Raw genomic sequence first — 14,451 nt, forward strand, 5'->3', positions numbered from 1 at the left:
AATGGCGGTCGGCGTACTTCGGTGCAGCGTGGTGGATTGTGGTGTTCGGGGACATCCAGACAGAAGTGGATGACAGACAATTTAAGGCAATTATATATATATATATAGACTAGCTGAAGAGCCCAGCGTTGCCCGGGCATAGTAACGAACTACGGTTAGTTATAACAAATTATACTGTGTGTGTATGTGTGTGGATATATATATTGTGGTGTAGAAAAATTATTTGCCATTATGGGTTATCTGAATTATCTGAAATGAAAACAGATTTGGGGGAGAATTATCTGTGAAACTGACACAGTTGCACTTGGCAATCAATCAGATTCCACCTTTCATTTTCCAAAGAGTCTGTGAAGAATGAAAAGTGGAATCTGATTGGTTGCTGAGGGCAACTGAGTCCGTTTCACTTTACACCATGTCTGATAAATCTCCCCCTTCATAACCCTATTACACATACTGTCCACCTATTTTTGGACCACCCTGTATGTGTGTGTATGTGTGTATGTATGTATGTATGTATATATATATATATATATACAGTCATGGCCAAAAGTATTGACACCCCTGCAATTCTGTCAGATAATACTCAGTTTCTTCCTGAAAATGATTCAAACACAAATTCTTTGGTATTATTATCTTCATTTACTTTGTCTTAAATGAAAAAACACAAAAAGAATTGTCCTAAAGCCAAATTGGATATAATTCCACACCAAACATAACAAAGAGGGTGGACAAAAGTATTGGCACTGTTCGAAAAATCATGTGATGCTTCTCTAATTTGTGTAATTAACAGCACCTATAACTTACCTGTGGCACCTAACAGGTGTTGGCAATAACTAAATCACACTTGCAGCCAGTTGACATGGATTAAAGTTGACTCAACCTCTGTCCTGTGTCCTTGTGTGTACCACATTGAGCATGGAGAAAAGAAAGAAGACCAAAGAACTGTCTGAGGACTTGAGAAACCAAATTGTGAGGAAGCATGAGCAATATCAAGGCTACAAGTCCATCTCCAAAGACCTGAATGTTCCTGTGTCTACCGTGCGCAGTGTCATCAAGAAGTTTAAAGCCCATGGCACTGTGGCTAACCTCCCTAGATGTGGCCGGAAAAGAAAAATTGACAAGAGATTTCAATGCAAGATTGTGCGGATGTTGGATAAAGAACCTCCACTAACATCCAAACAAGTTCAAGCTGCCCTGCAGTCCAATGGTACAACGGTGTCAACCCGTACTATCCGTCGGCATCTGAATGAAAAGGGACTGTATGGTAGGAGACCCAGGAAGACTCCACTTACCCCGAGACATAAAAAAGCCAGGCTGGAGTTTGCCAAAACTTACCTGAAAAAGCATAAAACATTTTGGAAGAATGTTCTCTGGTCAGATGAGACAAAAGTAGAGCTTTTAGGGCAAAAGCATCAACATAGAGTTTACAGGAGAAAAAAGAGGCATTCAAAGAAAAGTACACGGTCCCTACAGTCAAACATGGCGGAGGTTCCCTGATGTTTTGGGGTTGCTTTGCTGCCTCTGGCACTGGACTGCTTGACCGTGTGCTTGCCATTATGAAGTCAGAAGACTACCAACAAATTTTGCAGCATAATATAGGGCCCAGTGTGAGAAAGCTGGGTCTACCTCAGAGGTCATGGGTCTTCCAGCAGGACAATAACCCAAAACACACTTCAAAAAGCACTAGAAAATGGTTTGAGAGAAAGCACTGGAGACTTCTAAGGTGGCCAGCAATGAGTCCAGACCTGAATCCCATAGAACACCTGTGGAGAGATCTAAAAATGGCAGTTTGGAGAAGGCTCCCTTCAAATATCAGGGACCTGGAGTAGTTTGCCAAAGAAGAATGGTCTAAAATTCCAGCAGAGCATTGTAAGAAACTCATTGATGGTTACCGGAAGCAGTTGGTCGCAGTTATTTTGGCTAAAGGTTGTGCAACCAAGTATTAGGCTGAGGGTGCCAATACTTTTGTCCGGCCCATTTTTGAAGTTTTGTGTGAAATGATCAATGTTTTGCTTTTTGCTTCATTCTCTTTTGTGTTTTTTCATTTAAGACAAATTAAATGAAGATAATAATACCAAAGAATTTGTGTTTGCAATCATTTTCAGGAAGAAACTGAATATTATCTGACACAATTGCAGGGGTGTCAATACTTTTGGCCATGAAAATATATATATATATATATATATATATATATATATATATATATATATATATATATTCATAACAAATTATAATGTGTGTGTGTGTATATGTGTGTGTATGTATGTGTGTGTGTGTGTGTGTGTGTATATATATATATATATGTATGTATGTATGTATGTATGTATGTATGTATGTGTGTGTGTGTGTGTGTGTGTGTGTGTGTATGTATATATATATGTATTATAACTAACCGTAGTTGGATATATATATATATAATATATATACTGCTCCAAAAAATAAAGAGCACACTTAAACAACAGCATATAACTCCAAGCAAATCAAACTTCTGTGAAATCAAACTGTCCACTTAGGAAGCAACACTGATTGTGTGTGTTCGTATATGTAATATATATGTGTGTATGTATGGATGGATATGTGTGTGTGTGTGTGTGTGTGTGTGTATGTATATATATATATATATATATATATATATATATATATATATATATATATATATATATATTATAAAGCTGAGTGTAGAGCCCCGCCCACTCCGCATAGCCACATTCACTATAATATCCCACATCATCCCGCCAGAGCCACCGGACTACTACCCCTAATATCCCCCATAGTTCTGTCAGAGCTACCAGACTACTACCACGAATATCCCACATCCTCCCATCAGCCTGGGGTCACAACCAGAGCACTGAGTGGAACGGTCCTAACTTCCATACCGGGGGATCCCTTTTAAGAGAGGCCTGGGGTCAAAACCAAAGCGCTGGATGGATTTGCCCTGACTTCCATACTAATGATCCCTTTAATAGAAGTCTGGGGTCAGAATCAGAGCGCTGAGGGATTTGCCCTAACTTCTATACCGGAGATCCCTTTAAGAGGGAAGATGTACCTATGGGATGAAGGATGTGTGATGGGTATATAGGCATGGGAGGGGGTGATTCATTTGTCATGTGCTCTCTGCTCCTTTCTTGGGGGCAGACAATGGTTGGGAGCGTATGTTCCTGGGGATGCTAGATTTCTTCCACCCGGTCAGTGTCTGCAAAGGTGCTGTTGAGTGGGAAAACTGTTGCTCATAGCAACCAATCACAGCTCTGCTTTTTTTAAACAGCTCTGGTGAAATGAAAGATTCCTTGTGATTGCTTGGTGATACACACATACAGGGGTTGGACAAAATAATGAAACACCTAACGTTTAGGCATCATAATCTTTGAGCATGTTATAAGCATGCAAACCGTGACATATGGTAATGTTTTGTAGTTGATTATTTGTGTTATGTGATATGTGTATGTAAATTAACTGTTTGTTTTGCAGAATTGTAAGAACATTGATGAGAACCTGATACCAATGGCAGACCTCTCGGATTTTCAAAGAGGCCAAATTGTTGGTGCTCATATGGCAGGCGCTAGTGTAATAGAAAGTGCCCGAATGCCTGGCGTGTCAAGAGGTACTGTCTCCAAAGTAATGACTGCGTTTGAAAGAGAAGGAAAAACGTCCGCAGCAAAGCACGGGTCCGGCCGAAAGTTGAAGTTGGCTGAGAGAGACCGTCAGACTCTAAAGGGAATTGTGAGAGAGGATCACAAGACCACGGCTCCGAAAATCACTGTTGAGCTCAATGAACACCTACAGAACCCAGTTTCCACGAAAACTGTTCGTCGGGAGCTGCACAAATCTGGATTCCACGGAAGAGGTGCAATTAGAAAACCGCTGCTCTCAATGACAAATGTTTCCAAGCTTTTAGAGTGGTGTAGAAACCTCCAGAATTGGTCCCTCGAGCAGTGGAAACATGTGATATTCTCAGACGAATCATCGTTTACCCTATTTCCGACCTCCGGCCGAGTGTACGTTTGGAGACAGCTGAAAGAAGCATTCCATCCAGACTGTCTTCTCCCAACCGTAAAACATGGTGGAGGTTCTGTGATGATCTGGGGTGCTATTTCGTGGAGATCCGCCGGGCCAATGATATCCCTTCATGGAAGAATTAACAGCCGAGATTTAGGCATTTTGGGCGACCAAGTGCATCCTATGGTTCAAGCATTGTTCCCGGAGGGGAACACCATCTTTCAGGATGATAATGCACCAATTCATACAGCTAGAATCGTTACAGCATGGCACGAGAAACATTGTAATGAAGTTGAGCATCTCATCTGGCCCCTACAATCCCCAGACCTCAACATTGAGCATTTATGTCCGATTTTAGAGATTCAAGTTAGACGTCGATTTCCGCCGCCATCGTCGCTCAAAGAACTGGAGGGTGTTTTAATGGAAGAATGGGCTAAAATTCCTTTGAAAACAATTCACACCTTGTATGAATCCATACCTCGGAGAATTGTGGCCATAATCGCCGCAAAAGGTGGACCTACACCATATTAAACTAACTTTTGTTGATGTTTCCAGGTGTTTTCATTATTACTCTGTCGCCTAATTGGGGGACACAGAACCGTGGGTGTTATGCTGCTGTCCACTAGGAGGCGACACTATGCATAATCTGAAAAAGATTAACTTTGGCTCCTCCTCTGCAGTATACACCCCTGGACGGCGTCAGCCTTCTCCAGTTTTTGCTTAGTGTCGCAAGGAGGCACACCTTTTTTCCTTCCGTTTTTTTCCTTTTTTTGTCCGGAAATACAGATGAAGAAAAGAGGGTCTCCAGCGAGACTCCCGGCATGGCTCCCTCCTCGGTCCACTATTAGGGGTACCCAGTTGAGGTCGAGGTGGCTATTCCCCATGTCGCTCCCTCCCCAGTCCCTCGTGTCCTGGTTCGAGGTCGAGACCCCCCTCCTTCCCCAACCCCTTTAAGGGGTCTGGGTTGAGGTTGAGGCGAGGATGAAGACCCCCTGACGGTGACAGACGCACCCTCCCTAATCCCCCGCAGGGGGCATTAGGTTGAGACGCCTCAGGTAGGGTCGGAGATCAGGCAGCATTCCGCAGCTTCCAGGGACCCCAGGCCGGCTGAGGGATCCTGTTGGGGCCGGGGGAGGGTGCGGACCGGATGGCACAACCGAGACAGGACTTTTTCTGCATCCCTGTCTCTGCAGCAGCAGCGGCGCCATAGCGCTCCAGGGGCCCCCCATACAGGAACTGCTACCCCTGCTACCCCCACCGCTATCCAGTCGACCATTCTGGGGGGGTCTGGTACAAATCCGCCCCCCCCCCGGACTACCGCGCCGCTCTGGAGCCCTCCTGGGCATCAGGCCTCTAATTTAGACCGCGGCTTCGGCCTAGCCGAAGCCGCCGCCTTTTCCCCGCCCCCCGGCCCGCCCCCCGGATGACCAAAATGACACACTGGAGTGTCATAGAAGGGGCGGATTGAGGCAGAAAGGGGGCGTTTTTACACTGCCCAGCGCGCCCTTTTCAGCTCTCCGCCCCCTCCTCCCTCTCCTCAGAGTCCCGGTGGCCATTTTTTCTGGATGAGATCCAGGAGAGGAGCATCACAGCGGTCTCCGGGGGGCACAGAACTGGGATCTGTCGGCGCTGGACCTAGGGGCACACCGGTGGGGTAAGCTCACAGCTGGGCTCTCATTACTCAGCTGTGAATCTATACTTCCTATAAGGCTCTCTGTGGGTTCCCTCTGCGTAGCCACCCCTGTACGATCCCTTATAGCCAGCCTCTGTGCACTATGCCGGGCTCAAGGAAGAGAACCAGGCAGGAATGTTTCTATGCATTCTGCACAGCCTGCAAAGCCACGCTCCCTAGTGGTAGCACATATCCGCACTGCCGGGACTGCATCCTGAACTCTGGGTCAGAACCCCAGGGAGTTCCTACTGACGCTTCAGTGTCACAGGCCACGCCGGAATGGGCAACTCAGATGTCTCAGTCCATGACACAGTCCATAGACAACCTAACTGCTACATTGCTGCAAGCTCTGCAGAGTCGGGCCCCGGCTATGGACGGTACACAGCAAACGGACAGCTTGTCTCAGGAACATGCTGCTTCCGACTCTCACAGACGTAAGCGGACCCATAGGTCTCGATCACCTGAGTCGCACTATAGCACAAGGTCGTCCCCCTCCAGGGAGAGACAGCATCATTCCAGGTCTCCTGGGCAGTCCCCTGCCACAGACAGACAGTGCAATTTACCACAGGGATCCCCCACCACAGAAGACCCCCGCCCCAGGTCGCCCTCCAGGGATCACCTTAGCGAGGCACAGGATTCGGAGGGCATCTGTGACTCCGACTCAGATAACGAAACGGACAGGTCCGTGGTACCTTCTCCCCCTAGCAATACAGCGCTAGTTGAGGACATAATTTCTGCCATTCATCGGGTGCTAAAAATTCCAGAGTCGGCCCCGGAAGTCCCAGAACATAGGATTTGCTTCGAAAGTGTTCAGAAACCACCTAAGGTCTTCCCTAATCACCATGAGTTTGAGAAAATACTTACCAAACAGTTTGCGCAGCCTGAGAAAAAATTCGCTAATCTCAAATATTTGGAAGCGAAGTACCCCTTCCCACAGAAAGACACCAAACAATGGACAGATCCACCTGAAGTGGACCCTCCGGTTTCTAGGCTAGCAGCGCAGACTTTACTCTCTCTGCCGGATAGCTCAACCCTCAGGGACGCAGCAGACCGGCAAGTAGAACGCATGGCTCGTTCTATTTTCGAAGCGGCAGGTGCCTCTCTGGGCCCTGCGTTTGCTTCAGTTTGGGCAGCCAAGGCCATCCTGGCTTGGGCCAAAAAACTACAGGAGGGTCTTCAGGCTTCAAATCCTGAGCTCTCGGACCAAGCGGTCCAGATAGCAGTGGTAGCAGACTACATGATTCATGCAGCCCTGGATTCCGCCAGAGGTGTTGCGGGAATAGCATCAAACGCCATCACGATCCGACGCATCCTCTGGCTGCGAGAATGGAAAGCGGATGCGGCCTCAAAGAAGTCCCTCATGCGACTTCCTTATTTTACTGGAAGACTTTTCGGCGAAAAGTTGGACACCATGATAGCCAATGCCACTGGGGGTAAGAGTACTTCTCTCCCTCAACTAAAACCGAAACGCACGTTTAAACGAAGAAACCAGACGCGATTCCGATCCTTTCGGAATTCCTCGGGCTGGTCCGTTTCGCGCCCAGTGCAAAACCGTAACCGTTCTCCACGCAGGGACAACCCACGGACGCAGCAGCGACCGGACAGGGCTTGGCAGTCGAAAGCAGGCCAAGCGAAACCCAAGGGAGGAAAACCTCAGAACTTCGCTTCATCATGACTCGCGACCTCCGGAAGACACCCCACCAGTAGGCGGCCGACTTTTACTCTTTCAGCAAGTCTGGCTGCCTATTACAGAAGACAGGTGGGTCAGGGAAATAGTGTCTTCCGGATACAAGATAGAGTTCACTTCCGTTCCACCGAACCGGTTCTTCCTTTCTATTCCTCCAACACCACCAGAAAAGGCTTGTGCTTTCCACCAAGCGGTTTCCGCTCTCCTTCAATCAGGAGTTGTGGTGCCGGTTCCCGCGAACGAGAGATTCCGAGGATTCTACTCAAATTTGTTCGTAGTCCCCAAGAAAGGAGGCGGCGTCCGACCCATACTGGACCTAAAACAGCTCAACAATTACGTACGGGTCCGTCATTTCCGCATGGAGTCCCTCCGGTCCATCATTGCATCCATGGACCAGGGAGAATACCTCGCCTCCATAGACATACAGGATGCGTATCTCCACATACCAATTGCTCCCGCCCACCAAAGGTTTCTCAGGTTCGCGGTCAACCAAAACCACTACCAGTTTGTCGCCCTTCCGTTCGGACTCGCCACGGCTCCAAGAACGTTCACCAAAGTCATGGCGGCCACCATGGACGTCCTGCACTCAAGAGGCATTCTAGTCGTCCCGTACCTGGACGACCTCCTCATCAAGTCTCCCACTTTCAAAGACTGCGAGGTCAGTGTCTCAATCACACTAGACACTCTGAGTCGCCTGGGATGGCTAGTCAACCTACAGAAATCGTCGATTATCCCTACTCGGACTCTAACATTCCTGGGAATGGTATTCGACACCGCCAGGGGCCTGGTGCTCCTTCCCAAGGACAAGACACTGGCCATCCGTCTGGGAGTTCGCACACTCCTTCACAGTCCTCCTCGATCTCTCCGGTTTGCCATGAGAGTCCTCGGCCGGATGGCAGCAGCAATAGAGGCAGTGCCATTTGCCCAGTTTCACCTCAGGGTCCTTCAACTAGCCATACTCAGATCTTGGGACAGGAACCCCTTCTCCCTCGACAGGGAGTTCAGGTTGACGTCATCAACCAGGAGGTCCCTGCATTGGTGGCTCAAACCAACCTCGCTTACACGAGGGAAGCCATTCCTCTCAGGACAATGGAAGATCCTGACTACCGATGCAAGCCTGACAGGCTGGGGGGCGGTGCACCTACATCACAGGGCACAGGGCAAGTGGTCACCGAGGGAAGTGACATTACCCATCAATGTTCTGGTAATCAGGGCCATTCTCTTGGCACTGAGAGCCTTTCATCACTTGCTTGCAGCCTCGCACATACGGATACAGTCGGACAATGCCACGGCTGTGGCATACGTGAACCACCAAGGCGGGATCCGCAGCGCCCAGGCGATGAGAGAAGTGGCTCATATCCTCCGCTGGGCGGAAGACACGAGGTCGGTACTTTCTGCGGTACACATTCCGGGTGTAGAAAACTGGGAAGCCGACTTCCTCAGCAGGCAAGGAATGGACTCGGGGGAGTGGTCTCTCCATCCTGAGATTTTTTGCCAGATCTGTCAACGCTGGGGAACCCCGGAGGTAGACCTAATGGCATCCCATCTCAATACCAAGGTCCCCAATTTCATGGCCAGGACACACGACCCGCGGTCGCTCGGAGCGGATGCCCTGGTCCAGGACTGGTCCCAGTTCCGACTCCTGTACATTTTTCCACCCCTCCCCCTAATCTCCAGGGTTGTGAGGAAGATCAAGCAAGAGGGAGTTCCGACCATCCTCATCGCGCCAGACTGGCCCAGACGTACATGGTACGCCGACATCGTCCAACTTACAGCAGACGCCCCCTGGCGTCTACCCGACCGTCACAACCTTCTGTCTCAAGGTCCTTTCTTCCACCAGAATTCAGGGGCTCTCAATTTGACGGCATGGCCCTTGAAACCTGGATTCTAACCCAGGCAGGTTTTTCACCGGCAGTCATTGCAACTATGATCAGGGCAAGGAAGCCTGCCTCCGCCAAGCTCTATTATCGTACCTGGAGAGCTTTCATTTCTTGGTGCGACTCTCATGGACAAGTCCCACTCCCTTATTCCCTCCCGAAGGTACTAGGTTTTCTTCAATCGGGCCTAGATACCAAGCTATCCCTAAGTTCGCTTAAGAGTCAGGTGTCAGCGCTTTCAGTCCTTTTTCAAAAGCGCATTGCTATTAAACCGCAAGTAAGGACTTTCATCCAGGGAGTTTCCCGATTGGTTCCTCCCTACAAACGTCCGCTGGATACGTGGGACCTCAATCTGGTCCTGACAGCATTGCAAGCTCCACCCTTCGAACCTCTTAGAGGAGTTCCACTCTCCATTCTGTCTCAGAAAGTGTTTTTTCTAGTGGCGATCACCTCGTTACGCTGAGTGTCGGAATTGTCAGCACTTTCCTGCAGACGGCCTTTCCTAGCCTTTCACCAGGACAAGGTGGTTCTCCGCACGGTACCATCCTTCCTTCCGAAGGTTGTGTCCAACTTTCACCTCAATGAGGAGATTTCACTGCCATCCCTTTGCCCGGTTCCGGTTCATAGAGTGGAGAAGGCTCTGCATACGCTTGACCTCGTCAGAGCATTGCGGATTTACGTGTCCAGGACTGCACCTTTCCGGAAATCTGATTCCCTCTTCATTCTTCCGGAAGGTAGTCGCAAGGGGCTGCCGGCTTCCAAGGCTACCCTTGCCAGGTGGATCAAGTCCACCATACATGAGGCCTACCGACTTAACAGTTCCCCTCTTCCGGCCGGTATCACGGCACACTCTACACGGGCAGTAGGGGCCTCCTGGGCCATTCGGCATCAGGCTTCGGCACAACAAGTGTGCAAGGCGGCCACTTGGACTAGCCTACACACGTTTACGAAACACTACAGTGTTCATACCCAGTCCTCAGCGGATGCGAGCCTGGGTAGACTGTTCTGCAGGCGGCAGTACCCCAAGTCTAGGGAACTGTCAACACAATATTCGTCCACTGCTTCCCACCCAGGGACTGCTTTGGGACGTCCCACGGTTCTGTGTCCCCCAATTAGGCGACAGAGTAAAGGAGATTTTTGTGTACTCACCGTAAAATCTCTTTCTCTTAGCCTTTAATTGGGGGACACAGCTCCCACCCTGTTGCCCTTACGGGCTGTTGTTTACTGTTGAGTTCTCATTGTTCTTTGAGCTCGTACATAGTAGCCTTCTTACAGGCATGGTTATGTTATTTGATTACGTTCCTCCTTATGGTTTGGCACAAAACTGGAGAAGGCTGAAGCCGTCCAGGGGTGTATACTGCAGAGGAGGAGCCAAAGTTAATCTTTTTCAGATTATGCATAGTGTCGCCTCCTAGTGGACAGCAGCATAACACCCACGGTTCTGTGTCCCCCAATTAAAGGCTAAGAGAAAGAGATTTTACGGTGAGTACACAAAAATCTCCTTTTTGTCCAACCCCTGTACATTCAATTGCAAATACCAACAAAATAATCATATATTTTTATTTTTTTTTTTTACCCTAGGAAAAAAATTCTAAGTACTATAACTATACTCTCTCGGAAAACGGACGGGCGCGGACTTATGGCCAGAACTACAGTGTGGATTACCTAACAGATGTCTTGGTGAGTTATTTCTCTTTAAAGTGGATTTCCCAGAATCAATATGTATGATGGTGTGTTTTTATTTTTTTTTATTTCTTTGGCATAAATGAGTTGGGTGTGGGGAACCTGAGAACACCCCATTCATTGATTGGCTGTAAAATAAAATTTTTCTGCTCATTTTTTCCAAATTAAGTTAAAAAGAATTTTATTTAACAGCATGACGATGGGCACTATTCTTTATCTTCTTTGGAGAAAGGAATTGGCTGTTGTATAGAGGCATTTAGGTCAAGAACAGTAGGGCTGCATGCATCACTAATTTTCCTCTAAATTGTCTGATTCTGGTATATTGGATCTATATGTCCCTGATGTAAATGGATTATGAGGCCTCACTTTGATGTGATGTATTCACATGGTACTATTGGACAAAATGGAGGATCTTACTGTATTATGAATTATATAAATTCTGTCTTTTTTTTATGCATAGGCCAACATCTCCTTGGATTTTCTTAGCTACAAATCCAATAATGAGCCTTTCTTCATGATGATTGCCACTCCAGCTCCACACTCTCCTTGGACTGCAGCCCCTCAATATGAAAGCTCCTTCAAGACTGTCACTGCACCTCGAAACAGCAATTTCAATGTCCATGGCAAGGTTGGTATCACAGGAGTGTAAGAGATGGTGTACCCATGGTGCCATATGTAACTTTCTATTCTCTGCGGTCCTTAGTGTTGTAAATTGATACTTCCAATCTTGGATCCTCCAGTGATCGCTCATAAAAACTCAGAGGCGTGCATAAGCGAGTGCAGAGAGTGGCGTACAGGCTCAATAGAATGTCTGGAAGCATGTACATAGTGCTGATTGTGGGCTCAAAGACTTTCTATTGACCCCATACATCGGTGTATGAGTGCTTCTTCTCCCCATAAAGTGGCTTCTTACTGTTAGATTGCCTATAAGAGCCTGAGCTAATGAATTCATAGCTAATAATTACCGCTATCAAGCGATACCATTCTGTGCTGGGGCTTTCTGCTGTGTCTTCCCCTGTGGCATATGTAAGCCAAGAGTGCCTGTTCATACAGTTTACATGTGCAATAATGAGGAAATGAATAAAATATATTGTGTATATATACAATCAGAAGCAGGAATATTATTATTCCTTTACTGGTATAAAAACGTATCTGATCTTTCATCTCTTTCAGGATAAACATTGGCTAATACGACAAGCCAAGACCCCCATGTCTAATGTTTCCATACAGTTCCTGGACAATGCTTATCGCAAGAGGTAGGATTGTTGATATGACTTTGACTAATATCTGTCTATATCATTAGAAACAACTGACCATATATTAAAGGGGTTTCATGTTTGTTTGTTTGTTTGTTTGTTTGTTTTTTATAATTCTTTATTTCAAGACTCACAACAAAATCCAGGTTAACATAATAATTGAAACCAGACAAGTAGACGAATACAAGCAATACAACTTAAGGGCCCCGTCACACATAGTGACGCACCAGCGATCCCGACAACGATATTACCTTGTCAGGATCGCTGGTGTGTCGCTACATGATCGCTTGTGAGCTGCCAAACAGGCAGCTTCACCAGCGATCAGCACCAGCGACACGGGGGTAACAAGCGACGCAAGTTGCTTAGTTACCCACTGTGTACCTTAGTTACCAGCGCGCTGGTGCAGGGAGCTGGTAACCAAGGTACACATCGGGTTTTTAAGCGGCGTGCGACACTTAGAAACCCGATGTGTACCTTGGTTACCAGCTCCCTGCACCAGCGCGCTGGTAACTAAAGTACACATCGGGTTACTAAGCGCTGCGTGCAGCTTAGAAACCCTTTGTTTACCTTAGTTACCAGCGCCAGATCGCTGGTCTCTCGCCTGTCACACGCAGTGATGCATGCTGGCCAGCAGGAGACCAGTGATCAAAAAAATGTCCATGCCATTCCAGGACGATCAGCGATAACCAGCAGGGGGGCCGGTCGCTGGTCAGTGTCACACACAGCGATCTCGCTGGTGAGATTGCTGGTGCGTCACAAAACTTGTGACTCAGCAACAATCTCGCTAGCGAGATCGCTATGTGTGACAGGGGCTTAACTCCCGACCAAGACAATCGTCCACGGGTCCTTAACATCTGGGGAGCCGGTAGTAGAGGTCAATTCGGAGGGTCTTTCATTTTTAAACTTTTAACAAGCAGTATAGGAAAGAAAAGACACAGGAGAGGAAGAAGAAGGAGAGCAGTTGAAGCGAAAAAAGAGTGGGGGGAAATAAGTAATGGAGCCAAGAGAGGCAAAAAAAAAAAAAAAGGGGGAGGGAAGGAAAAAACGAGGGGGTAAGGGAAGGAGTACCCCCCCCCCCCCCTGACCAAGTCCACCACTCAACCTGATGTTTTCAGTTAACCTCAGGGGCGTTTGCCTCCAGCATTAGATCACAATACTCACTAGAGCTTCGAAAATCCATCCATCCAAGCCAAGTAGACCAAAACTTTGGGTATGATTCATGTATGGATGAGGTGAGGTCCTCCATGAACATAATTTCATTGACTTTTGCGATCTACTGAGTTATGGTTGGAGGAGCGGGACTCTTCCATCTCTCCGGGATACAAGCCCTCTCAGCCATGATCAAACATTTCAACAGAGAGGATTTATAGATCCGGAGAGGGATTTCATTATGTTGGAGTAGTATCAGAGCCAGAGTCAACTTTTCGGAACAGCCCATAACCCGGCAAATAATTTCCCACACCTCTGTCCAAAATGATTGCAAAATGTCACATTGCCAGAAAATATGAAAAATTGTGCCCTCTGCCCTTCCACACCTCCAGCATTTGGGGTGAATTTCTGGAAATATGCTGTGCAACCTCAACGGCACTCTGTATCATCTGGACAAAATCTTATTGCCAGCCTCCTGGAAACTAGAGCTAATCGAGGCACAGTGTACAAGGGTAAAAATTCGAGTTCTCTGATCTTCCGTAAAATAAATATTTAAATCTCTCTTCCCACTGCGCAAGGAAAGAAGGGGGCGACCGGCTCTGGGGGTCCATCAGCATAGAGTAGGTTTTAACTAAGGTGTGTCTGATTGGGCCCGGGCTATTACATAAAAGCTCAAATTGGGTTTTGGGTCGTCTAAATTAACTTTTAGGGGGAAGGCTGCTGAAAAAGTGGGTAAGTTGCAAACACCTCCAACTGCCATGGGGTATTGGATCTGTTTTGGTGGTAAGGTCACTCAGAGAAGACCAGGAGGCTCCCTCTCCCCAGTTTTCTACTCTATCCATCCCCGAATCTATGCACAGACGAAAAATGGACTCCGAGCGGCTAGGGACAAATTTAGGATGACTCAACACTGGAGTGAGAGGAGAAGCCTCTGGGAGTAAATGTAAACGGACTAGTGCTGTATTGCAGCATTTTAAAATGTATCCAATAGTCGGATGGGATTTGGTTTGCTCTGGGGCCGAAAGTAAAACCCACGGGAGGGTCTTCAATGGGACGGGCAAAAACGTTGTTCTATTTGAACCCATGCCTTATGGTTACCATTTCTGCACCAGTCTATCATTCTAGCTAGGT

The 14,451-nt window shown here is 47.5% G+C and overlaps 1 protein-coding gene across 1 annotated transcript in view; it reads left to right on the plus strand.

The window, feature by feature from the left end:
* GNS (glucosamine (N-acetyl)-6-sulfatase) overlaps nt 1–14,451 on the plus strand; it is an 89,149-nt gene that overhangs the window by 37,655 nt on the left and 37,043 nt on the right. Inside the window, exons 5-7 of the mRNA XM_073555454.1 lie at nt 10,814–10,912; nt 11,376–11,543; nt 12,089–12,171. Of these exons, the coding sequence (XP_073411555.1) occupies nt 10,814–10,912; nt 11,376–11,543; nt 12,089–12,171 (350 nt within the window). The remainder of the gene's footprint in view (nt 1–10,813; nt 10,913–11,375; nt 11,544–12,088; nt 12,172–14,451) is intronic.

This window comes from Dendrobates tinctorius, unplaced genomic scaffold (genome assembly GCF_039654945.1).
Source record: "Dendrobates tinctorius isolate UK_male_01 unplaced genomic scaffold, ASM3965494v1 ptg000224l, whole genome shotgun sequence".
Taxonomy (NCBI): Eukaryota; Metazoa; Chordata; class Amphibia; order Anura; family Dendrobatidae; genus Dendrobates; species Dendrobates tinctorius.